Source organism: Pongo abelii, chromosome 6 (assembly GCF_028885655.2).
Source record: "Pongo abelii isolate AG06213 chromosome 6, NHGRI_mPonAbe1-v2.0_pri, whole genome shotgun sequence".
NCBI classification, from domain to species: domain Eukaryota; kingdom Metazoa; phylum Chordata; class Mammalia; order Primates; family Hominidae; genus Pongo; species Pongo abelii.
This window is the reverse complement of record NC_071991.2, coordinates 134,987,557-135,013,671: the sequence shown is the minus strand read 5'-3', so window position 1 is coordinate 135,013,671 and position 26,115 is coordinate 134,987,557. Positions and strand designations below refer to the sequence as shown.

General features: G+C 38.5%; 1 protein-coding gene across 1 annotated transcript in view; it reads left to right on the top strand.

Annotated features, from left to right (window-relative positions):
* The window catches only part of DGKI (diacylglycerol kinase iota), a 456,754-nt gene that overhangs the window by 217,907 nt on the left and 212,732 nt on the right, over positions 1 to 26,115 (top strand). The window contains 4 exon segments of the mRNA XM_063725794.1: positions 3,284 to 3,355; positions 6,896 to 7,012; positions 17,168 to 17,242; positions 17,733 to 17,831. Of these exon segments, the coding sequence (XP_063581864.1) occupies positions 3,284 to 3,355; positions 6,896 to 7,012; positions 17,168 to 17,242; positions 17,733 to 17,831 (363 nt within the window).

Sequence of the window (26,115 nt, the reverse complement as noted above, 5' to 3'; positions counted from 1 at the left end):
ACAAGTTAGAAAATGGAGCAAAAATCCAGATGGGTGGTGACCCTCAGCAGAGCGTGATACCGGACTGAACAGAGGCACTCGGGTCTCACCCCAGCTTCTGCTGCTCTTTTCTTTCTTCACACAGTAGCCACAAAGTGTCTCTGTAGCGTTTTTTTGCTCCCTGAAACATGGATTGGGGGACGATGAGGAACTTTTCAAATGGCTGCAATGTGAAGTCATTTCTGCAGTTTTGGTGCCATCTTATTTCATGTTAAACAGTTTAGCATCATCTTTGAAAAGACCTGCATACCTAACCCTTTGGCCCACTAGACTCTGTGTCCTCTTGTAAGCTGTTCTGTTTAGGCAGTTGCAACTCTCAGGTGTTGGGGACTGTGGGGGCTGTTGCTGGCTCTGTAGTAGTAAACACATGGACATCAAACTGCAGCACTTAAGTCCGTGTGTGTATGTGTGTGTGTGTGTGTATGTGTGTGTCAGAAGCACTTTTTTTTTTCTTGGGCAAAGATACTGTCATTGACAGAAGAAGAAATAGCAAGAGTCCTTATCTGGGAGGAGAGGAGCATATCAGGGGTCCTCAAGACCACCCCAGGTTCAGTGATTCACTAGGAGGACTCACAGGACTCAGTGTATAGTGCTAACATTTATAGTTTATTACAACACAAGGATACAAAATAAAATCAACAAAGGGAAGGGCTCATGGCACCAAGTCTGGAGGAGGCCAGGCACAAGCTTCCAAGAGTTCTCTCCCAGGAGAGTCACACAGGATGTGCCTAATTCCTCCAGCAAAGTACTGTGAAACACATGTGGAAGGAATATTGGACTCAGTGTCCAGGGTTTTTATTGAGGCCTTTTCACATAAGCAATTTTCACATAATCACATAAGAGTTGCAACTGCCTAAACAGAACAGCTTACAAGAGGACACAGAGTCTAGTGGGCCAAAGGGTTAGGTATGCAGGTCTCTGCATTGCACAAAATAAAATTCCAGACATCTAGGAGGACAGCAGATATTCAGCGAAAACTACATTGTTTGTGCAAAAAGTTTCTTTTCTTTTTTTTTTTTTTTAAATTTTAATATGGAGACAAGGTCTTACTGTGTTGCCTAGTCCGGTCACAAACTCCTGGGCTCAAGCAATCTGCCTACCTCAGCATCCCAAAGTGCTGGAATTACAGGCGTGAGCCACCATGCCCAGCCTGTGCAAACAGTTTAGGCCCAATGAGACACTCTTAACTGCTGTCAATTGGAGAAACCCTCCTGCAATCCGGGTTCCCAGATGCCAACCAAGGGCCAACCTTGCAAGCAGCCTTTCTTTATTTAAAAAAAATTTTTTTTTTATTATTTTTTTTTGAGATGGAGTCTTGCTGTGTCCCCCAGGCTGGAGGGCAGTAGCACAGTTTCGGCTCACTGCCACTTCCGACTCTTGGGTTCAAGCAATTCTCCTGACTCAGCCTCCCAAGTAGCTGAGATTACAGGCACATGCCACCAAGCCCAGCTAACTTTTCTAGTTTTAGTAGAGACAGGGTTTCCCCATGTTGGCCAGGCTGGTCTTGAACTCCTGATCTCAGGCAATCCACCTGCCTCAGCCTTCCAAAGTGCTGGGATTACAAGCATGAGCCACCACGCCCAGCTGCAAGCAGCCTTTTTAAGGAGTCTGACTTGCTATGTTAACTCTTTTCTGCACAGGGAGTGAAAATACCGCTTAGGTTTTTGAGAAGGAGGTATTGATGGATACATTTTTCAAAATCCAGGAGAGTCTGACATTAAGGTCATGTCTCTGGAAGTGGTAGTTGAGGTTGGAGCAAAAGTAGTGAAACCAGTCCTGGTCGTCTGTCCACTTATGGAAGACTGGAGAGGTAGAAGAGAACTGGGACAGTGTATTAGGAAATAAAGAGAGGAAAGAAGGCCGGGCGAGGTGGCTCATGCCTGTAATCCCAGTGCTTTGGGAGGCCGAGGCAGGTGGATCACGAGGTCAGGAGATTGAGACCATCCTGGCTAACACGGTGAAACCCCGTCTCTACTAAAAAAATACAAAAAATTAGCCAGGCGTGGTGGCGGGCGCCTGTGGTCCCAGCTACTCAGGAGGCTGAGGCAGGAGAATGGTGTGAACCCAGGAGGCAGAGCTTGCAGTGAGATGAGATTGGGCCACTGCACTCCAGCCTGGGCAACAGAGCAAGACCCCATCTCAAAAAAAAAAAAACAAAAAAAAACAAAAACGAGAGAGGTTCAAAAGGAGGAAATGCTCAGTAGTATATAAAGTACTGCAGATAGGCAGGGATTATGGGCACTGAAAAATGCCATTGGGACATCATTTAATAATGTGATAATTGATTTTCAACTTAAAATTATCTGTACACATTAAGCCAGACTTACTTAGCCAGTGCCTTGAATAGCTTTCCTGCCTATCACATCTTTCTGTTTTCTTTTGATCACCTTACAAAAGCTCTGTTTCAACATTTTTTATTGTGGCTTTGAATTTTTTGTTTGGGTTTAGATTTCACAGGCAGAAGGAAATGGATGAGCTTTGGGAAGGCTAAAAAAATTCTTTGTGCAATACTACATACTTCTCTCTGGTCATTATTTAGGGACAGCAGCAGCCGAAAATCACCTCTTCTGTTCTGGATGGAAAAGTAATTCAGTTTGTTCCTTTAAGAGGATTGGGTTTACCATTTCATTGATTTCATCGTTGCTTCCTGGTAAAGAATAAAAATTAAAAGCTGCTTGTTTTGAGTGGAGACATTCCTGGTAAAGAACAAAAATTAAAAGCTGCTTGTTTTGACTGGAGACATCTCAAGGGGCTTATGAAAGTGTCTGAATTTACTACTACACCCTTGGACTTCTCCCAGACCCGGAGTTCCAGTTATTGTCTGATATTTCATTTCTTTTTTTTCTGGGTTCTCGGATGCTAAAGTTGTATAGAGCCTCTGAGACGAATGATTATTGTTATACAGGACCATGTGAACCAATAATGGCTTTTCCTTTGGTTAAAATATATCAGAACTACATTTATTTTTTCAAAAAGCCTTTTCTGTGTGGCTGACTTTGAGTAGTAGGTGGTCTAGGAAATACCAGCGCCTCCTCTCTCTCTCACTTGAAATGCTTTGGGAATAGAAAATCATTGCAGGCAGAAAGTGGAGAGTGTGGTGCTCAACGTGGCCTTTGCAATTCTACTTACCTCCAGTGGTGGGTGACAGTTCTGGCCTTATTCACGTCATTGCACTTCAGGAGGGCAAATGTGTGCTGTAACTGAGGTGGTTTTAAATTATCTGTCTCTTGTCCTAATATCCCAGGGCTTCCAGCAAAAGTTCTCCTTCCACAGTAAAGAGATTGTGGCTATCAGCTGTTCCTGGTGCAAGCAGGCGGTAAGTTTGGGATGAAATAAAGCAATGTGGGCTCATGTTTTGTCGAAATACACTTATGTCATTATTTGAGTTCCTCCCTGGAAGTAGAACGCATTCCTAATTTAATGTATTGCTTTTCTCATATACGATCCTTGGAGGAAGAAAGACAGACTGAAACTATAGAACAATAGCATAGATGAGTTGGGATACACTAGAGAGATAAATTAACTTCTATATTTTTTGTACATTAAAGCTTGGGGTCAAAGACTAGAAAATCCTCCCCTAATTCTAACACTGGGTCTAGAATTGAGGACTTCTCACTCCTAGACCACATTTTCCCTCCAGTGCCTCTATATTGTTGAGAACTCCTGCTATGGTACGAAGGTGCAACATTAGAAGCAAAGCAACGTATGACATAAGAGGTCCCTCCAACACAGGTGGACAGGAATCCTGGCTCTTCTGGTTTTAATGTTTAATGTGCATGACTTTTTATTTTGGGGCTAAGTGTGAGGATAAGAAGAGTGGTTCTTGGATGCTTTCTTAGGTTTGGATGTTGTCTGTACACTCACTGAAATGTAGCTCTTTCTTACATTTGAACATATATATTCATTAGGATCTGATGGTAACGTCCCTATTTATTTTTCTTCAATCTACCTTTTTTCCCACTTTATTTAGAGTATAATTCCTCTGTCTGTACTAGATACTACATTTTCTTATTTGTTTGTACATGTGTACCTGTGTACCTGTTCTTTCTTTTACCAGATAACATATAGTCTAACCCAGCTGTTGGCAGACTACAGCTCATAGGCCAAGTCTGGCTGCTGTCTATTTTTGTAAATAAAATTTCACTGGAATGCAGCCATGCCTAGTTATTTATATATTGTCTGTGGATGTTTTTTTTCGTTTATGTATTGTCTATAGGTACTTTCATGCTACAATGGCGAAGTCGAGTAATTGCAACAGAGGTGGATGGTCCCATAAGCCTAAAATATTTACTCCCTGTGCCTCTATAGAAAAAGTTTGCTGATGCCTGCTGTAATTTCTCAATCTCTCTATTCTTTTGAATAAGTTGGAATATATAACCCCTTCATTGCACAGGGGACCTGCAAAGAAAAGGCTGTGGTGTCTTGGTGAGGTTAAAGGTTTGCAGAAAACTCCTGCCACTACACACATCATGCTAAACTAGCCACACAGGCCATGGGGCTGGAACAGACGCATTTGGATTTAGTTGAAACATATGAAATTGACATTTTGTGGGTCAAAGCCATTTACATTTTGGCAGTTCCGTATAGTTCAACTTAATAATATCTCTAGCCCCTACATGTCAGAGGAACCTGCTGTCACTAGATAGAGACTCGGTGGTCTGGAAAGCTCAGTGTCGCTGCATCACAATCCTGTGACATTTTTTTATTCCTGGCATTTTCATTTACTTTCAGTTAGTTGTTACACAAATAATCATTTCACATCTGTTCAAGAATGTGTGCACAAATATAAGGCCATCCTAGTTATTGAATGAAACTCTGTACCAGCAAGGCAATATCTCCATTTGTGGTCCCGGGGTCCCCAGTGCTGCTATCTTTGCTCCTGGTTCTTCTAACCTGGTGAGACCCCACTGGTGGGACAGCCTTCTGGGCAGCAGTGTGCTCAGATCGGCTGCATCTGCTCCTGCCCTGTGCAGCTACCAGGCTGTGGTGAGATGGTCTATCCAGATTCAATTAATTTGGAAACTCAATCCCACTTTACAATGAACATGTGTGCTCTCTTTCTATTAATCTGTAGTCCAACTGAATCACTACAAAGGACAAATTTCACCTGACCATTGTGGTAGAGCTTTGGTCAGTTCCACCTATCTTTGAATTTCCCGGTTTCTCACATTGTAGAAGGTGATTTTTGTAAGGATGGTAGATACAAAAGATTTGAACACAAATTACAGTGGTGGTATGTTTTCACAGTCCAGGTGAACCCCTTCTAGGATATTTGATGTCAGACAAGCAAATAAATATGTGACCCTTTATGGTACAGGAGAAAGAATATGGGGTTTGGGACCTGGATTTCCAGGGTTGGGGTTTTGATTCCATCATTTAAAAACTGTGCAATCTTGGATGTACCCCTGAGTGTCTAGAGTGGAGATTACTTAAGTATTCATTGAGAGACTTGACATAGGCAGTCTCTGCAATCCCTAACGTTTTAGAAATGCAGTGGTCATACATTTGAGGGTTTATTTGAATTGCCAAGAAAAAAAAGCCATTTTTAAAGAAGGTATTCAAATGTTAATAATATTTATCTGGTATATTTGTTTGCAGATCACCAATAACTGGTGACAGGCAGAATTATTTATTATCTTACCAGTATTTTATACACAATTGCTTGATTAATAATTAGCCACTGGATCACAGCAGATCTTGAAGACATGTAGAAACGAAAACAAAAACCTCTCTAATGTTATGTAATGTAATTAGGGTGGACATATTTGCCAGTTTTTTCGGAGACGGTCCTAATTTGTGTTTGTGTTTTCAACATAATTATTATCAGTGATACTTTTTACTTTTAACATTTTTCCAGTTAAAATAATAAATTATATAGTTACGTGAAGTATAATCTAAGAAGAAACTGAGGTTAAATTTTTAAAATCACTATGATTAAAATTTAAGGCCTATAATTATTGCATAATGTTGATTTTAGTTTTCTTTTTCAGAAAAATAAATGTTATTACACATCACTATCACTTTATAGTCACACAAAAGATGGTTGAAAACCTGACTGGCCTAAGGTCACCAGTCTGAGTGTCACTGTTGGGGTATACAGTTAAGACCCTAATACTGTGGTATTGTTATGATCGTTAGCCTACATTTACTTCCTTTCAAAAGCAAAAATCACTTTAGACTTGCCAAGAGTAATAGGGTCGTTGTATTTTTTTTAGCAGTCCCAGACAAACCCAACAGAAGCAATCTCTTTGTACTTTGTTACTTCTGGGATTTTTCAACTCTGTAGAAGAGACATCATGCTTCTTTTCTGCCTTCTCTAAACCGGAAAGACAACCTGGGAGGATTTATATCTATGATAGGAGAAGGAAAGGCAGGTGGTAGGCATTGCCTTTCTGCCTGTTCATTTCCTTCTTAACGTTATCTTAAATCAACCAAGTCCATGGCCAGCACAGGTCAAGGGAAGTGTATGTGAACATTTTGTGCAAAATCAGGATTAATAGAACCCTCCAAGACTCTAAAACTTTTAAGTAAATATTCCATGCAACGATTAGAAAGTTTTAGCAGGCTTCATCCTGCTAGACTGATTTCTTATTATCAATGTTATAAGTTTGTAAACCAGAATAAATTTGAAGTCTGGTCTCTAAGCTCCTGGGGCTGGCTGGGTGGTGATGAGGAAAGCATGTCCTCAGTCCTCAGTGTGTGCCCATGTGTGCATGTGTGCATGCATATGTATTTTTGTGCATGTAATGAGTGTGTGTGTGTGTGTGTGTGTGTGCGCACGTGTACATATTTATCCCTTCTTGCTGCAGCATTACTCTTTGACCAGAATTGTTTACTGGCTTATTTTTCTCTTCAGTTTCACAATAAGGTGACCTGCTTCATGCTGCATCACATTGAAGAACCCTGCTCCCTGGGGGCTCATGCTGCTGTTATTGTCCCGCCCACTTGGATCATTAAGGTGAAGAAACCTCAGGTAACTGCCAGGACTCTGGTGCTGCTGGGCCAGTGCAGAGAAAAATGAACTGCTGCTTCGTGCTTTTCTCCCCAGACTAGTCTTTGGGTTCCTATGACCTCTGTTCACTCACCCCCAAGGCCCCATGCTTAGCTTCCACAGTTCATCCCATTGGCCCATCTCTTTCCCACGTTGGGCTCTCTTATGGAACCAGCCTCCCCATCCTAATGAATTCAAAGTTCTAGAGCAGGAATGTTGCTTCCTCATTCATGTGCTAATGATATTCTCTTTGATAGGTGCTCTTCCAAGTTTCACTGAGTACTAGTGGTAGGTATAGCTGATGCTTATGCAACTCTGTTCTCTTCCAGCCTGGGCATTCCCAGAGGGTCAGTGTGAGGGCAAACTGTTCAGGCTTCATGGTTTGGTTAAGATTCCTGCCACTTCCAACCTGGAAGGCAGACCTTCCTGAATACACAGGCCTGCTTAGAGAGCGACATTTTTTTTTTTTTTCTTAAGGCAAAGTAGAGTTTATTCTCTTAATATCTAATCTCATTCTGTGTTCTCCCCAGTGCACTTCCTGTCCTTGTGAGTATCCACCTCAGTATTCAGGGAAACCTTAGTGGTTTCTTGACAAGGTCATAATCTTTGAAATAAAATATTTCTGCCTTTGTACTATACATCCTTGACAGTTAGCTTCAAGTTATGGGATGGCAGATTTTTAGTGCTGTGGGAAGAGAGACTGTAGCTCCCTCAGGGTACAGGTACTGTAGGAAGACTTATCAAATGCAATACCTTTAAATGATATGGTGGTCCTACTTCCTGTGGTCTCCAGACTCATCATGTAATTCATTCTCATTGACTCAGGTTTATTTAAAAACTGGTGGATCAGGGATACTGTTTTGCTTTGTGTGTTTTATATAAAGTTTAGACTCTGTTGATGAGTAATGTTTACGAATAAAATTATAGTCTATGGAAGCCCTTGGGATATTTTTTCCAGAGGCAAGTATAGTGTCTACATATTAAAAAATGAGGAGCCTAGTGCTTCATTTTATATTTTAGAACCAAATGCCAAGATATGTTAAATGAGTTACCCAAGGTGATAAAACAAATTATATATAGTATTACTATTTGAAATTCAAGTGCACTGAATTCCAGTCTTTATTTTTAAGTCTCTTTAACATTTCTACTTAAAAATTTTTTTTTTCTAAAATTTGGTAATCTCTCCAAGGCTTTACATTAAACATTCATTGAGTTAAATCCACATCTTTCCATTGAAAACCTCAATTGTATCAGGAAGGCTAGTAGGCATTGCGATAAAATACATGATTCTTACTCTTAAGAATCTTGTTATGAAGTTGGGGGGAGCTTCATGAAGAAGATGGGTTTTGTTCTGCTTTGTAAAAATGGGTGAGATTTAGGTCTGTGGAGTAGAGAGAGAGTAGCAGGCAGGAGAATGGCACACAGGCATGAGTACTGTGTCCAAAATTGTATCCGTGGAACTGTGAGTCTAGTTTGACTGAAGTGCAGGGTTTATGCAGAGGGTATGTGGGAGATGAACATACAATTGCTCAGGCCTGACTGTGGAGGGATTTTTTTTTTTTTAATAACCATGAACTTTATCCTGAAGTAGTAGAGTTCCTTTTAAGCAGAGGAGTGATAGAGTAAAAAAAATAGATATATGTAGTATTTTGGAAAGAAACAAGTAGCAAGAGTGTGTAGAATAGCCTAATGGTATGGGAATTTGGAAGTCCGCAGACACATCAGTTAGGAAAATCAGGAGATAATACCAGTTTGTAGGGAAATTGCGGTTTACTTTTCTAAACCTTAAGAAGACCTTTTTGTAATGGAAATTTTCAAGCAGATGAAGAAAGAGAAAGATTATAATGAATCCTTTAGCCATCAACTTTTCTGCCATTCTTTTTCATGTGTCTCCTGCTACTTCATATTTTCGTTTTATCAATTACCTTTTTCTTTTGAGATTCACTTGCAGCTGTGAGAAGCAATACAGAGGAATCACTTGCACCCTTCCGAAATTTCCCCTCATGGTAACATCTTGCAGTATTATAGTACAAAATCACAACCAGGATATTGACCTTGATTCAGTCAAGATACAGTACATTCCATCCCCACAAGGATCCCTGGTGGTCCCTTGTCAGGAGTCATATCCATTTCCTCCTGGCCTCACCCCATCTACCCCATCTTCCTGGAAGTGGAATCCCCCTACTTTTTCTTTAACTAGTGTATTTTAAAACAAACATTAGACAGCATACCACTTAGTCTGTAAACACTTCATTATGCTTCTGTAAAAGATAGCACTAAAAAAACCCCGAATGCCATTATCTCAGTCATGTTAATAATCCCTTAAAATTTTTTCCTATTGTCTAAAATATATCTTTTTTTACTGTTTTTCAAGTCAGGATCCAAAGTTCACAACTGCCTTTTGTTGACGTAGTTCTTAAGCTTCCCTTAGTATAGAACAATACCCACTGTTATTTGTCAGGCCACTTACCCGTTGATGAAATTGGGTCACTTTACCCATAGGATTTCCCATATTTTGATTTTGGCTGATTCTTACCATGTTTCCAAATTATTTCTCTTATTGCCCATATTTCTTGTAAACTAATATTTAGACACAGAGACTCAATTATATTTAGGTTTAATTTTTTTTTTTTTTTTGGTATAAGGGATACACTGGCAGTACATTGCCATCACAGGAAGAGGGTATCAGCCATTTCACTCTCAGTGATGCTAAGATCAATCAGTGGGTTCAGGAACTGTCATCCTAATCCGTCTATCATAAGGTTCACCATCAGCTTGTCATCTGTTGTTATCTATCAAAGAGTTTTGCCAAAGTCTATTATTGCATTAGGGGTTGCCAAGGAGTTGTTTGCCAATTTTCACTCTTTTTAGCTATGATTTTTAGAAAAGAGACCTTTCCTTCAGTCCCAACAAATACATGACAAACGTCTGAGTATTTGCCTTTATTTGTAAGTTTTCAGAATAATATGCTGATGCCTTAGCAGCCCTTATAGGGCGTAGTAGTGGTTGTTTTTTTGGAGAGTATCATTATGAAATTACTTAATTATGTTTTTATGTATTATGTGTTTTTCAATACGTTGTCATCATTCTTCTTCTTATATTTATATTGTTTCATCTCCAACCAGCTGGAACCTCTTCCACGTAGTGTCTGTCTCCATTTGTTATGAGCCATGAGGTTTTGAGAGCTTCCTTGGTTTTAGGAACAATACTATGTCCCAGGATCATTTAGTGCGTTTCCTGTCCATACCTGGAATCAGAGTCTTGGTTCTTTCTCTAGAGTCTTGGTTACTTTTAATGGGATATGGGATTTATAGCTCACAGTCTGGATGCAAAGTCCAAATTCATTATTCAACATGTACCTTTTTATTGCCATCTATGATTCAGGACAATGTAATAATAATAATAGTAAGAAGAGCTAACATTTATATGTGTTGGGAAAGTTTTCAGTATTTTACATTCAGTATCTTATTTTATCATCATAGTATCCTATGAGCAGGTATCCTGTTATTCTCACTCTATATCTGAGGATTGTGAGGCACAGAGAAGTCAAATAAATTACCCAGGGTCATATAGTTATTAAATAGTTTGAGATGGGACTTGGACCCAGGAATTTTGATTCTGAAAAACAAGCTCTTATTGGTATGCCACACTGCCTCACTGTCTTTCTGTAGCCAGCCTTGCTGAATCAGATGTTTTTAAAATTTTAGTAGTCTTTTCTTTTGTGGGCTTCAAAGCCATCAAGTAAGTTAACCAATGAACCATAGTCTATTTAAAAGCTGATGTATGGTGAGCTTGTGGGGACAATGCAGCAGTGGTTAAGAGCTTTCTGACTTTTGAACCAATACTACCTGGGCCCGTAATAACCTTGCGGTAGCCACGTAACTAATTTGTATAATGCTGAACAATTAAACTCTTCTATTGAAACTCTTCGACACCAATGTTAAATTCTATAGACAAAAAAACCACGAGGAAGAAAACAAGGAGAAAAGTCATTGTGTCTGTGATCTGTTCATAGATGACAGTAAAAACTATAGTTTGTAGTGTGTGGATCATGGGTGGCAAATTTTAGCCATGATTTGGAGGTCAATATATTAGAGAATTCATTTAAGACATTGGGAAGTGACTAATGGAAAATTTGGAAGGTAGGTGGAGAATAGCGGAGTAAAATGTTTTTCCAAATTTGAGGATATATACACACACACACACACACACACATACATATACACATATATGTATATGTTTCTATATTCTATCATACTGCTTCAAAATAAATAATAGAGAAGATGTTCTTAGTTGAATTCAGTTCATGTTTATTTAACTACATGCAGAGATGCTATTGTATACAGTAGGAGGTCCAAAGATGAATCCACCGTGATCCATTTCCACAAAGAGTATACTCAATAGTGGGGAATATAGCTAGAACTATCTAAGTCACTGGGCAGAGTGTGGATTTTGAAAGAAAAATTCAGCTGTGTGTAAATCCTTAATAAAAGAGTGCCTCCTACTATCTCGGAAGGTTTACTTTTTGGTCAGTATGCATCTTTGGGAGAAACACACAAAGGATGGTGAGATGAAGGGGCCAGACAGGTTGGTTGAATCAGCCATGGTCAGCATCTAAGGTGGCCTATCTCTCCAAGGTGGAGAGTGGTCAGTGCTACCTAAGATGTATAAACACAGTGTGAATATGAAGCAGTATGGAACATTTTTGGTCGTGGGGAGCAGGGTAGGCTAAATAGAAAATACGCCATTTGTGGTAGGCCTTAAAGGATGGAGGCAGTGTCAGTGAAATGAGGGCTGAGAAGGACAGTAAAAGTTGATAGAACTTACTGAGAACAGTTAAGATAGATCTTTAAATAAAGTCACTTTTATTTGGGATATTTGTGTCTAAACAAATGACTCTAGAGAGGAGGAGTAAAGGAAATCTATTTGAGTGTATTATGGGCAGGAGACATGGTTTATAAAGAGTTGGAATTAAACTGCATATTTCATTTTTACTCCACAAGCAACTGTGAAATTGGCAGCTGTGTGAAACCTTGATGCTAAAGGGAGTGAGGACTGCTTGGGTGATTTGCTGGGTTTCATCACCTCATTATTTAGAGAGATGAAGAAATTATTTTGTGGAAATAAAAAGATAATGGAAGATAGAAGATTTTAAATAATTCAAATGAAAACCCAAAATTTAAGAATCAAGCCTGGATCTGTTGATATATTTGAAGTCCAAGTTATATTTAAAGTTACAAATGTCAGTGTTTCTCTTTCAGACTGAAAGTATTACTAGATAATATTTTGATCGGACAGGCAAGTTAAAGATGTTCAAATACCAGTGCATATACTTGGAGCTGATGGATTGAGACTTATGTGAATTTTCTGTGGGGTTAAGTTGTAGAAGACCACAGTTGAGAAAGCTTTTACAGAACTTACGTATCATGAGATGACACCATTTGAAAAATATTTTGCACTTGATCCCCTAAATTTTCCAAACTGTCACTTTCTTGTAACTTTCTCACGAATCTCACTGGGCTTCTCCTATCTTCTAAAAAAATATAAAATGGATCCTCCATTCTCTTTCCTTAATATAGCCTGTTGTGACTTCATAGTACTGAGTGGGAACAAGCTGGTTTCTTTGAAAGAATGATAGTGCTCAATCTTTTATTGTTTAGTTTGTAGTAACATGAGTAATACATAAATATGCTCCCTGTAAAAATTAAACATCTCAGATAAGAGAGTCTCCTTTCACCAACATTTAAAATGATAAGCATCTCCCCTGTCTCTTCCTATGATATATGCAGAGTTTTTACTGTGCATTTCCATGCACATGGAAATGCACCCACAGAAAAAATACAGAACCACTTTGAGTGTAAGGGTGTGTGCTTTTAATAAATCATTCTTTACATAATGCTTTAAAACTTGCCTTTCTTAGTAAAAAAAGATTCTTGGGGAAAAGTCTATGTTATTATATGTAGACTTAACTCATTTTTTAAACTGCTGTATATATCCCATGCTGTGGATATATCCCAGTTTATTGATCCATCTGCCTACTGGTGGATATTTATATTGTTTCTAATGTTCTACTTTTAAACAATGCTGCATTCATTTCTTCCTAGCCCTGTATGAGCTTTCTTCATAATAGTCCCCCTTTTTTTGGTTTATCTCTTCTGGTTAGATAATCTTCTTAAAATACTGGGAACCCATGAAATGTAATAGCTAATTTTGTGCAAGGACCAATAATATCCTGTAAATTAGCCTCAAAATTGCCCGAACCATTTCCTTTGGTGAATTCTAAAGCTTCATTAGTACTTGTGATTCAGTCAAATAGGCCTGGTTGGAGCTGTTGGGACCCTGTCTGTAACTTTTGGAATAAGTTTTCTTTATCCTTCTGCCTGCCCATCCTCAGAGCAGCCTTTGTTCCCTGGCACAATGGGAGCCCAGTAGAGTAAGAATGCGCTTTAATAGACTAAGTCCATTACTCTCTCTCCTACTGTCTACCAGAGTTTTGTCCAGTATATGATTGGGGGGGAGACTTTATTCGGGATGACAAAGAAGAGAGAACAGATCTCTTCTCTTGGGATCTGTTATTATAACCAGTCATTTGTGATCTTATAACCTGGAAAAATCCCTGAAGACTAATAAGAGGTAGTTAAGTTTCAGTCACAGTTGAGTAATTTACCTATAAGTATTTCTTAATAGCCCAGCAAGGAGTCATAAGTATGATCAGGGTTTTATTGATAGGATTATTTCTGTGGGAAGGGAAAATTATCCTGGTATGAAGTACAGGAAAACAAAAGCCTTTTTCTTTAGGTCTTTAACAAAAGAGCAGGCACAGAATGTCTAGGGGGTGACTGCTGTTGGAATCAGAAGAATGCAAAAATCCAAGTGAGAGTACAGCATTTCACTGTGTTTTTAGTGTTGATCTTGCAAAGCGAATGCTTTTATCACCGAGTTAGCTGCCCTTGATATAATAGAGATGATTTGTTTTGGAAAATAGGACAAGTGTTAAAGGTTTCTTGCATATATCACCAACAATTCTACACAGTAACTTCTTGACATAATTTTAACATTCTCGAAAAGCATGCTCTTTTGTTTAACTCTCTCAACAACACTGACCCAGGCAGGATAAGCGATCCTGTAGATTATCGAGAGTAGGTGATTTATTTCATCATGGTCAAAACATATACAAAATCTGCCTTCACACCCATCTGTTCCTAGAGATAGGGATAGATACATATTTATACAAAATAGAGATATGTATTTATACAAAAATAGAAGGGAGCCATGGGATTTTGAGGTGTGTTGTGAAATTCCTACTATTTATCTTTTGTATTTGACTATCCGTAGGGCTGTAAGCTTACTCAGAGCTCACATAGATGCGCCCAGGTACTGTAAGTCAACCACTATGCTTGGTCTCTGCCCTGTTCTTGTTCTGTGAAGTGAAGAAGGCCTCAGATGCATTTGGTTTGGTGAGGCTAGAAGCACTTGTATTTGCTCCCTCTGTGTTAAAAAAAAAAAAAAAAAAAAAAAAAAAGCCCGTTTTGTGTGTCTGTTCCCTGTAAGAATTGAGTTCTTTGCCTGCTCTGTTTTCAGACATCAAGCCTTACTTTAATGTGTTTTTCTAACTCTGTGCTCCCCATACGTGCTTGATCATCAAAATCACCTGAAATACTGTGAGTTCTATGATCAGACAAGTTTAGGAAACAATCTTAGCCTCATGCGTTAGATCTGTCTCTTGGAGTTTAATTGCTGATATCCTGTCAAGGACCCAGGTCCATAGCATGTTCCTGCAAGCACTTGGTGTCTGGCATTGCTCTTGGCAGTAAATGAATTAGAACTACAAATAAATTAGGAGGCAAACATTCACTTCCCAAGGATCCTTTCCCAAATCAGGAGAGGCTCAGTAAATGCTGTGAATTATAGGAATTTTTGTTCATTATTTCAACAATGATTCGAGTGTACACTATGTGCCAGGAATTTGTGCTCGGTGCTGGGGACACACAGCTGAGAATGAGGCATTATTTAGAATGAGCTAACATTTACTGAAGTGCTTATGGTGGGATGAATACCCAGCTAACTGCTTCACATACCTTTGCTGGTTATAACTTCATAACTGTCCCGTGAGGTGGGTAGTGTCACCATCATTTTAAAATTAAGAAACTGTTATTTCAGAAGTTTGACTGACTTGGCCAAGGTCACTGATCTCATAACAGGGAGATTCAGAGTCCATACCGGACGTATATTCCTGTCTCTGTTCATCTTCTGCTTAACACAATCTATGTGTCTCCTCACTTTCCTCTTTCTACTGCCATCACTCTGTGATAGAGTTGCCTGGTAAACTTTTAAAAAGTATCCTTGCCTGGGCTTTACCCCAAACAGATGAAAGAATAGTTGATGGGGCCCGGGCATGAGCATTTTTCAAAACTCTCTGGGTGATGCCAATGTGGAGAGATGGTTGAGAAGCATTTAGACCATTGTTAATTGACACCAAATACATACTGTTCCTGCCAGCCTCGTGGTGTCTAGCATTCTTCTTAGATCATTTGGCTGATTAAATGATTAATGATTCCAAATCACTTTTCTTCCCTTTTAAAGAAACAGAAATCTATCAAAATATAACAAATACTTTCATAGTGCAAAATATTCCTCAGTGAGGGACATGATAAAAGACCCGTTTAACTGAGAATTTAGAAACTCGAAGGTCCATTTTCAGGGGGAAGTATAGTCAACAGTAAGTGATGAGGAATGACCTGGGGTCTAGAGCACCCATGAGCTCCTCGCTCTCTCTTTTCCTGGTGTGACTCTGAGATCCTGAGATCTTTTAATCTGATGGGAAAGAAAACCTTGGGACAGATGGTAGTTCTTGAAAATTTCCCTCATCCCTGGTGAACACAGGTCATATATCAACTTATTTTTTTCCCCAAATCCAAGTCAAAGTGAAATGAAAGCTAAATAGGAGCTTACTAATTTGGATGACTTAGTATATGTACTTTATACTAAAGATTATTTTGAATGCTCAAAGAAAAAAGAATACATTAAAAAGTAGAAGAATAGACATTTGCATTTCTTGAGGCTGTTTGACAACTTTACTCAAACAATGCATGCATATATACTTATATAAACTTTTAATTTAAGAATTCTGTGTTTCTTGCTGCCAACACTTTGTTAAACATCTATTATATGGTCAGTAATATCTTGCCTTTTAAAGATAGCAGTCTAATTAATCATTGACTCTCCACTAATTAAATCTGTTTTTATCTTGTCTTCAATCAGTGGGTTGTGACTGATCCCTATGACAGTTTCTTCTCAAAGCATCTATATCAAATATTAAGAGAAAATGGTTAGTTGAAGTAATCACAATATTGTGGTCTATAAAATTTCCAGAAAGAGAAAGACAAGGAAAGTAAATTTGGGGGTCACTGTATTTCAACAAGTTTGAGGCACTTTTATAAGAAGAAAAAAATCAAGGCTACTAGGGGAGGGAAAACTTTTTAAACCATTAGGTCTTTAGACAGAGAAAGAAAGAACAATGACTTCCATCCCACTGTCATAGTGATTTAAGGTGAGTATTACCTTTGCATTTTACAAGTCAGACAACTGATAGGACAGTTGCATCATAAATTTTGAGTAGGGTCAAGAGTCATTTTATGACTATTACTAGAAAAGATCATTACCAAAAGAGTAAACTAAGAAAAAAAAAACAAAAAAGAAAAATAAAAACATGAAAAATGGCCTCCTTTTTTACATTTCCACATAGGTGATCTCCATACGAGGAGATGAACTTGAACTTGGTTGGGCGGGAGACGAACCTGGTTGGGCGGGAGACTGGAGCCCCTCAGAGAATTTGGGATTCTTCCATTTTTACTGGGAGGGTTGGCAGGTATAACATGTGTTGTTATGTGAGTCCATGAGAGCCTCTGGGGTTCTTACTCCCTGCCTCTCCGTGTGGTGGAGAGTCAGTCGCTTACTCTGAAGCACTCGACTGATTTCTGTCTGTGGCTTACCCATGAACAGTGGCTTGGAAGTGTGAAAGCATGAGAAGCATGCAGTGGAACAGCATGCGCTGCCATCATCTTCTACTTGGTTCTGCATGGGAAAGCTCCTGGGCTGGCTGCCTCTGAGCTCAGGCATTTCTCTCTCTCCCTACAGAACTCCCTGAAGGCTTCAAATCGGAAGAAGAAGAGAACAAGCTTTAAAAGAAAAGCCAGTAAAAGAGGGATGGAAGTAAGTGTTTCAGAGTTTCATTCTGAGGAATTTCCACTTTCTTTCCATAGTCTACTCTGTCCTATGAGATCTGGTCCAAGTTGATTTTTCTGATCTATCTTCTACTACTGCTTTCTCCTCACTACACTCTAACCACAACAGAATTCTTTCTGTTCTTTTTAAAAAAACAAACACTCAAAACTAACCTCTGCGCTTGCCTGGAAATGTTATCCCCAAGATGATGATGATGAAGATCAAAGCTAATATTTCTGGAATATTTGGAGTTTACAGAGTAAAATAAAAAGCCTGGCTTAATTCTCTGGAGCAAATGATAACTTGAGATACTTTCTTCTAAGCCTTACATGGAAGTTGTGTTAAGAGTCAGCCCTGGGAAACAAAATGTATTATTGGGGTGGTAGTGGTGGTGGTGGTGGTTTTCCACCTCCCTTGCCTTGGGGTTGCCTTTCAAGCCATGGATGCGTATCCTAACAGTGCCGATTGCTTCTTTCAGCAGGAAAACAAAGGTCGTCCTTTTGTGATAAAACCCATCTCTTCTCCTCTCATGAAACCCTTGCTTGTATTTGTGAATCCCAAGAGTGGAGGCAACCAGGTGAGTAATTTTTCATGAATTTTAACTTAGAAGTTTTGATAATTTCTTGAAGACACAACTCTCACTGCCAATTAAAATAGTACCACTAGGATCCCAAGCTTTGGAAGACACCGGTTTCTCAGGAACAAGGTTATTGTTTCTCTGATAGCTTTACACATTACAGGGCTGGGCAAAACCTAGATGTTCTATAATTTATCTATCTGCTTCCATATAAGACTATAACAGAGGCACTTAAGAAACCTAACTACTGACTTTTTCCTTACAGATTTTCAAGAAAGGATATTCTAGAATTTCTCTTAGTTCATATGTTTCAGGATTCCTCAATTCTTGTAGTTAGGAGGCCCTTTATCAACTTCTTTTTATTTCTTTCTATTGCAATTTAGATACAACTACTTTCGTCCCTATCCTCAGAGAAGAAAAAAGGATGATTCATGAGCCATGATAATCACTACCAAATACCACCAACATTATAGAAAATACCAACTTCTTAAGGTTTCACTTGGTCCTAGCCCAAATCCAATAGTACAGATACTTATCTCATTTGAGAATGAAGAAATTGACTTAGAAAAGTTAAGTCTAAAGGCATGCCTAAAGTGACACTGCTCTTTAAAGGACAGAATTTGTTCTTGAATCCTGGTCTTCGTCTCTTCATCCAATTATCTTCCCACTCTCTGAGGCTTCTTATCAATACTCTTCTATGAGCTTTAATTTTCTGTTATTTTCTTCTGAGTTTGGATGAGAAAATATTTTCTTTATCCATGAAGTATATATTTTACATTTTGAGACAAGATTCCTTCAAGTTTTACAATAAACAACTGGAGATTTGAAACCCTTTAGTCATCCCATATAAGGAAAGTAAGTTGTATAATTAGGATTGACCCACTGGTCCAGGATGATGTTCTTATTACTAAAGACAATGGGCATTGTCCAGAATGTATTAATTACAATAAAACTTCTCTTATGGGAGCTTATGATTTAAATGAAATATTACCCTTCCTTTCATCTCTGTCTTCAAAATTCTCAAAAACTTGTTATGGTAAAAATGTGTATTAACATTTTGGAGAACAAGGAAAAGAAATTTGTGTAAGCAAAGAAACCATTTGTTTTCAAGGCCTGCATTTTTGAGTTGCTGAGAGATCTTCATGGAGTAATGGTGGCAATTCTAAGACATCATTAGAGGAGGACCTAGACATGGGTTTCCTTGAAATGAGGTTTAATTTTCCCAGAACAATACCCGCTCTCTTGGGCTAGTATCCCTATGTTCTATCAAAGGTTAGAGATGCAGTTGGGAACCCTGAAACATGGAAATGTAATTGGTTCCATGATTTTGGCCACCTGAGCACCACATATTAATTAGTTTCAAATGTATTTTGTCATGACAGTCCACATATAAGATGCATTTATTAAATCATTATAAGCTCTCTTTCCTAGGGCACACAGAGGCTTGTAAGTTATCTGTTTCTTTAAGGAGCTGGTGATCCAGTTAAGACATAGCCTGTTCCTATTCCAGTCTATGTGTAAATTATTAATGATGGGGACTTCAGAGATTAAATAATATTGCTTCCTTTTTCACTAAATAGAAAAGAGAGGTCAAGGAAGCTTAAAATGAATTTTCTAAAGACATCTTGTAAATGACACAAAAGGAACAAATGGAAAATAATTTAAGCAACATTTACTGCATGTAACTTCTAAATTGAGTGGCTCAGACTGCAGTGCTATGATATTTCAGAGGTAAGCAGTGACTTGGGAGCGATAAGGAAACGGTGTCATGGACATGGCTGAAATCAAAGATGGGCACTACTTAGTTATGCAGAGGAGAGAAGACTGGAAGGTCTGTCCTTTTCCTGCTCTTTACTGTGGCAGATTCCTGTTCGGCAAATTCTTGTTCATCCTTCGAGGCTCAGTGGTGCCTTTCTGAACCATTTCTCGAGATCAATCATCCTGTCCACTATGCCCTGATAGCCCTTGGTACACGCTTGCATGATATGAACGGTAACATAACTGCTCTATGTGCATCTTCACTGTTGGGGTACAGGTCCACGATTGAATCTGATTTCTAGAACACGGCACATAGTTAAATAATTGTATAATAGGATTAGAAGAACAGATGTCATGATGCCGATTATTCATTTTGAGGACAATATGATGAGTGGTGCATGCATATTAAGTTATTGGAAATGTGATTAAATATTAGAATGATCCTATGGAATCACGTCTTCAAGAAACAGGATTTTGCAATGGAAACTAGTTTTTTTGCTGTTTAAAATATTTTAGTTTAAAAAATCTTTTGGCTTTTGAACAGAGGAATAATATGGTGGAATTTAATGTGCATATGATTCAGATGGGAATTGTGTCAAAATGCAGATTCTGCTTCAGTAAGTCAGGGTGGGCCCTAAGATGCTGCATTCGTAACAAGCTCGCAGGTGCTGAGACTGCTGCTCAGAGAACCATACTATGGTTAGCAGGGGCTTACTGTGATAAATAGAAAAATAGATATTTTTTGTTAAATCTTGAGTTTTGCCTTTTAATAATTTACTTATTCCACTCACTTGCTTTTAGATATAAAGCATTCCTATCTCCTTCTGTCTTTGAAACTTAGGCTTTAGACTTTTTTTTTCTTTTTTTCTTTTTTTTTTCACTTTTAACTTGCTTAGTCTTCTGTTTTTTAAGTAAATTACTGGACAATATTGCCACCTACTGGCAAGAAAAATAGCTTTTTTTCTTTATATAATATTTTACTTGTGTAAGAAAAACATTTTGAAGGAATGTATTGGGATGAACCATGTAAGGACTGCTTCTATGTCTCTCTTTTAAGAAATCCCATATTTTAAAACTCTTTAATTTTTTTTCTAAATTGGTACATTCTTTTTGTACATACTTATGGAGTACATATGCTATTTTGATACATTTGTGGCGTGTATAATGATCAAGTTAGGGTATTTAGCACATCTGTCACCTCAAACATTTATCATTTCTTTGTGTTTGAAATATTTCAGATCTTCTAGCTATTTTGAAATGTACAATATACTGTTGTTAAGTATAGTCACCCCACTGTGCAAACACTAGAACCTACTTCTTCTGTGTAATTGTATGTTTGTTCTCACTGTCCAACCTCTGGTCATCCCCCGCACCCACCACACCCTTCCCAGCCTCTGGTAACTATCATTCTACTCTCTACATCTGTCAGATCCACTTTTTTAGCTCTGCTACATATGAATGAGAACATGTCAATTTTTGTCTTTCTGTGCCAGGTTTATTTCACTTAACATAATGACCTCCAGTTCTATCTTTGTTGCTGCAAATGACAGGATTTCATTCTTTTTTATGGTCAAATAGTATTTTATTATGTATATATACCACAGTTTCTTTATCCATTCTTCCATTGATGAACACCTAGGTTGTTAAATCTCTTCTTTTAAACTTAGCAGTAATTGTCTCTTTGTTTTTCCAACACTCTTAAGGTAGCAATAACACTGGGTGTTTCGCAAAGCTGTAGAGCTTGGTAGCGCTGCTGCTATTATTTTATTAGGATTTGAATTATTTGAGGAATCAGAGACCAAAATTTCAACTTTATTTTATTTTATTTTATTTTATTTTTTTTGAGACGGAGTCTTGCTCTGTCACCCAGGCTGGAGTGCAGTGACACGATCTCAGCTCACTGCAACCTCCACCTCCCGGGTTCAAGCAATTCTCTTGGCTCAGCCTCCCAAGTAGCTGGAATTACAGGCATGTGCCACCACACCAAGCTAATTTCTGTATTTTTAGTAGAGATGGGGTTTCACTATGTTGGCCAGGCTGGTCTGGAATGCCTGACCTCAGGTGATCCGCCCGCCTCAGCCTCCCAAAGTGCTGGGATTCTAGCACTGTGCCCAGCCAAAAATTTCAACTTTGAATACCTCCTTCTGTGGAAAGAGATAGTAAGTGTAAGATAAAGTTTACTCCAATGCAATCCCCTCCTATGTGTGGAAACTTTCGAGTACTAGAGAAATAGGTCCCCTCCCTTACACTTCTGTTTGCCTTAATGTCAAAACTTAGGTTTTTCTTTGAGGTCCTGGACTCATTAGCATCTTCCTGAGTTTTATAGAATCCTGTGATATCTCTCAGTGTTTCCTGCTTTCACGCTGTCTCTCCCTCACGTTCTCTCATGACTTTCTCTTCCAGTGACTTAGACTTTAACTTCAGGGTAAAGCAATATTCTGACCTCTAGGATGATTCTAGCTGATCATCCCTGAGAGCCAAGGGATCCAGACCCTGGCTTTGCACACTGTTCGATGTGGAATCCCAGGGTAGAGATATGGCAGGAGTTGGATCCTTGGATTACAGGTCCCAGGGTCTTTATCAGTAGGGTGATCGAGGAAGAGGTATCCAGTCTGTGGACGGACACATGCCAGCTGAGTTTACACCACCATCTGGGAATAGGCTTTCTCAGACTAGGGCCACCCCTCCTAAGTCAGGGGCCAGTCACATCAAGGTGGGGAGAAGGGGAAGACAGAAAGAGTAAATAACTTCAGATGAGAAATTTGAGTCCCAAAACTGTTTCTAAACTGGACAAACAACTTTAATGAAGTAGTTACTTTTTTGCAGTACTGGAAACTTCTCAACCTAGTGATAATTCAAGGATCATTAGGTTTAGATAAAAGTTTAGGCTCCTAAGGTTTAGAGTAGGCAGGGAAGAGGGCAGAGGGCAGTCAATAAATGAGGATACTTGTCAAAATCCAGCTTCAATATCTTCTTGTCCAGCTAGCCTCAACAGATGGAATTAAAATAACCAAATGATGAATCTATGGAAAGTCCTATTTCTGAAATCATAATATTTAGTGGGAGGATTGGGCAGCTAAGACCCAAATTAGCTCCTGCGATAGATCTGGTTCCTTAGTCTGCAGCCAGAGTGATGTATAAAAAAATGTCAGTCTGGGAGAAAAAAAAGGTGGTCTGAATCTCTTAATTAAGACTTTTCAATGATTCCTTGTTTTCTATAAATTAAAGCCTAAGCTTCTCAGCATACGTTATTTAAACCACAACTCACTTCAGCTGTCTCCTCTCTTGCAACTCCCTGTCTCATGGTTCAGAAAAGTGAACAGAACGTAGCTTTTTCATGGGATGTCTTGCTGTTTCACAGTTTTTGTGCCTTTACCCTGAAGCTTCTTCATCTCTTTGAGGTGGAAAGAAATAGTTTACTCATTTTTCAAGACACATTTCAGATATTTTACTTACAACGCCTTCTAATCTCTCAACTTGGGCTTAAGAGTGTTTCCTCTGGGCACTCATCCTCCTCAGCAGACATCTGTATCAGAGAAGTTCCCATCTTTAGTGAATTAATTTATTTTGTATTGCTCTCCTTCCAGTGAGTTCTGAGATCCCGACGGTACACATGGACAGAGTAGGGGTCTAATACGTATTTATCGAATAAATGAGGCATTCTGTTTGGATTGTTTGAAGCAGTTTGAAATAATTATTTCTTAAGCCCTTCCTCTCATTAATGTATTTTTCTCAGGGCTTTCTTATTGTCTGGGCAGTTGTTCTTTCTATAATCTAGATAATGCCTGCATGATATAAACCAAGACTTAGTAACATAGCAGAGTTTCAGCCTACACTAGAGTTATGGTGCTTTGATGAAGATTGATGAACTGTTTGAACCGACCCATTCTTGATTGCGTCTCCATACCCCCAACAATTGTCATTATGTTTTCCTTTATGAATAATGCACAGAACTTCCTTCTGAGAGCAAGATCATCTCTGTCTTGTTCATTTCTGTATTCTTCTACCTAAAACTGTGCCTGTCACATAGTAGGTGAATGAATGAATCTTGTTCAATCCAGTCACTTCTTGGGAATTTGTATTCTCCTGTTGCACTCTCTCCCTAGTACTTGCTGCTTGGAAGAATAACGTTCTTTTCACTCCTAGGAATACCCATTCTTATAATATCTAAAAAAGTTCTGTGGCCAGTGAGGTATATCTACAATAGCATGCATGGATTGGGATTGGCATATAAGCTGTTTTTTTTTTCATTTAGAGAAAATTAGACTCTTGCACAAAAGTTGCAGTTTTTGTGTTTGGCATTATAGCATGTGATAACTATGAGAGTGTTGGAGAGTTGTTAGTGAGTGACACGTGTCTAAATGAGCAGATTTAATCCTACTATTGAGGAAGAAATGAATTACCCTTCTCCTGGTGAATTAATATTTGTCAAACCATTCAGTTACATTTAATAAATTACCTCTATTAAAGCTTTAAAGTTACTTAACCTAGAGGTAACAGCAGAGTTAATAGAATTCATTTAAACGTGTGAGTTTGATCTTTGTTTCTCCACCCACTAGGTGGAGCATTTTTTCAATGCTTTCTTTTAGATACTTATCATTTTTGGTAATAAATACCATATTTTGGAAAGAAGATTACTTTTTAAAAGATGTAATCATATCATGCCTGAATGTCAACTTCAACAGGGTAGCCATGCCTGTCTAGCAAGTTATCTCTACACAATTGCAGGGATGTTATTCCAATAGACTGCAATAGAAATGGCACCTCTGTGGCCATTCATACCTTTTAGAGAAATTCAAGTTTAAGGAAAACAACCTCTCAATGCTTTTTATTCTTATTTTTTGGAAGATGTTAATTACCTATTAATATTTGCATAATAGAGAGGCTGAAACTGAGATGTGCACTCTACTATAGCAAAGGTGGAAAGGAGTAATTAACATCAACAATTCAAACTACTCTAGGAATCTAAAACTGAACAAAGACTTTTCTAGCAAGTCAGTTGGAAATGTTTTATAAATTAGTTGGTCATTAAAATAACTCCTGCATTACCTATTAAACATAAAAGATTATTCGAGATAATCCCAAACACACTTCATAGCAAGGCTCAGCATGAGAAGAGGGAAAATGATCCAGTATTTTGTGTGTATATAGATCTAAATCTATGTTTGAATTTGATAGGAAGCAAAATATGTCATTTGGTGAAACTGAAGGATTTGTTGTAATTATCAGATAGAATGCGATTTCCTAAAATTATAGCAAGCACATGGTAAGGCAGAACTTTTAAATTATAGGTTTGGCTGGTACATGCAACAAAAGACCTGCATCGGCCTGTGTAACAACAGGAGTAACAATGTGATAATTATAAGCTACACTTTAGAGCTCACATTCTCGTGTAATTTAATAAATAGATTAACAGGCTGCAAAAAAGAAAAGGATTAACATTAACAAAGGTCTGTTTTGTGCCACATACTGTGCTAGATACGTGACTGTTAGTGATTCACTTAATTCTCATACTCACCCTGGAAGGTGGACATCCTTTCTGTTTTATATACTGCATTTCTGCAAGGTTATAAATGCTCATGATTACTCAGAACACTGAAGTTAGTTTGACCTCAAATTTCATACTATGTCCAGTATACTAGGATGACTCTTAAATGCAGCTTATTAGATATACAAACCTAGGCATATTTTAAGAAAGAGCAATTTTGATATCTACTAAAACAACAATATTGTGAGCAACAAACTCGGCTCAACTGGTCAAATATTATTTGCTATGGGTGATAAAATGGGGCATCCTACTCATTTTTAAAGCTCTTTTGGCATTGCTTGATAAAAAGATCCTTCTTGCATTTCTTTTCTTTTTTTTGAGACGGAGTCTCGCTCTTTCTCCCAGGCCGGAGTGTAGTGGCGCTATTGCGGCTCACCGCAAGCTCCGCCTCCTGGGTTCACGCCATTCTCCTGCCTCAGCCTCCCAAGTAGCTGGGACTACAGGCGCCCGCCACTGCGCCTGGCTAATTTTTTGTATTTTTAGTAGAGACGGGGTTTCATTGTGTTAGCCAGGATGGTCTCGATCTCCTGATCTCGTGATCTGCCCGCCTCGGCCTCCCAAAGTGCTGGGATTACAGGCGTGAGCCACCACGCCCAGCCCCTTCTTGCATTTCTTGTTTGCTCAATCCACTTTAAAAATGATCTCTAAAGTGACCTTATGTCTGTTGTAATGATGATCTTTATAAATGTCACAGTTACTTAAAATGCCCCAAAAATGTTCATGTGAGAGAGAAGTGTTTGGCTTAAACAAACCAGTATAGGCATGGAGATTGAAAATGTCAAAGTAAGCTGTGATCTTACTGAGGAAGTTTTATATATGTATAAAATAACTGGGAGCCTGGGATACTTTTGCTTCAGTTAGAAAAAACTATTTCTATAAAATTATATGAATACTTAGCTAATACTGCCCATATTTTATATTATACAGACAATAATCTGTACAATAAATTGAAAATTAATGTCAAATTACATAGGCTGA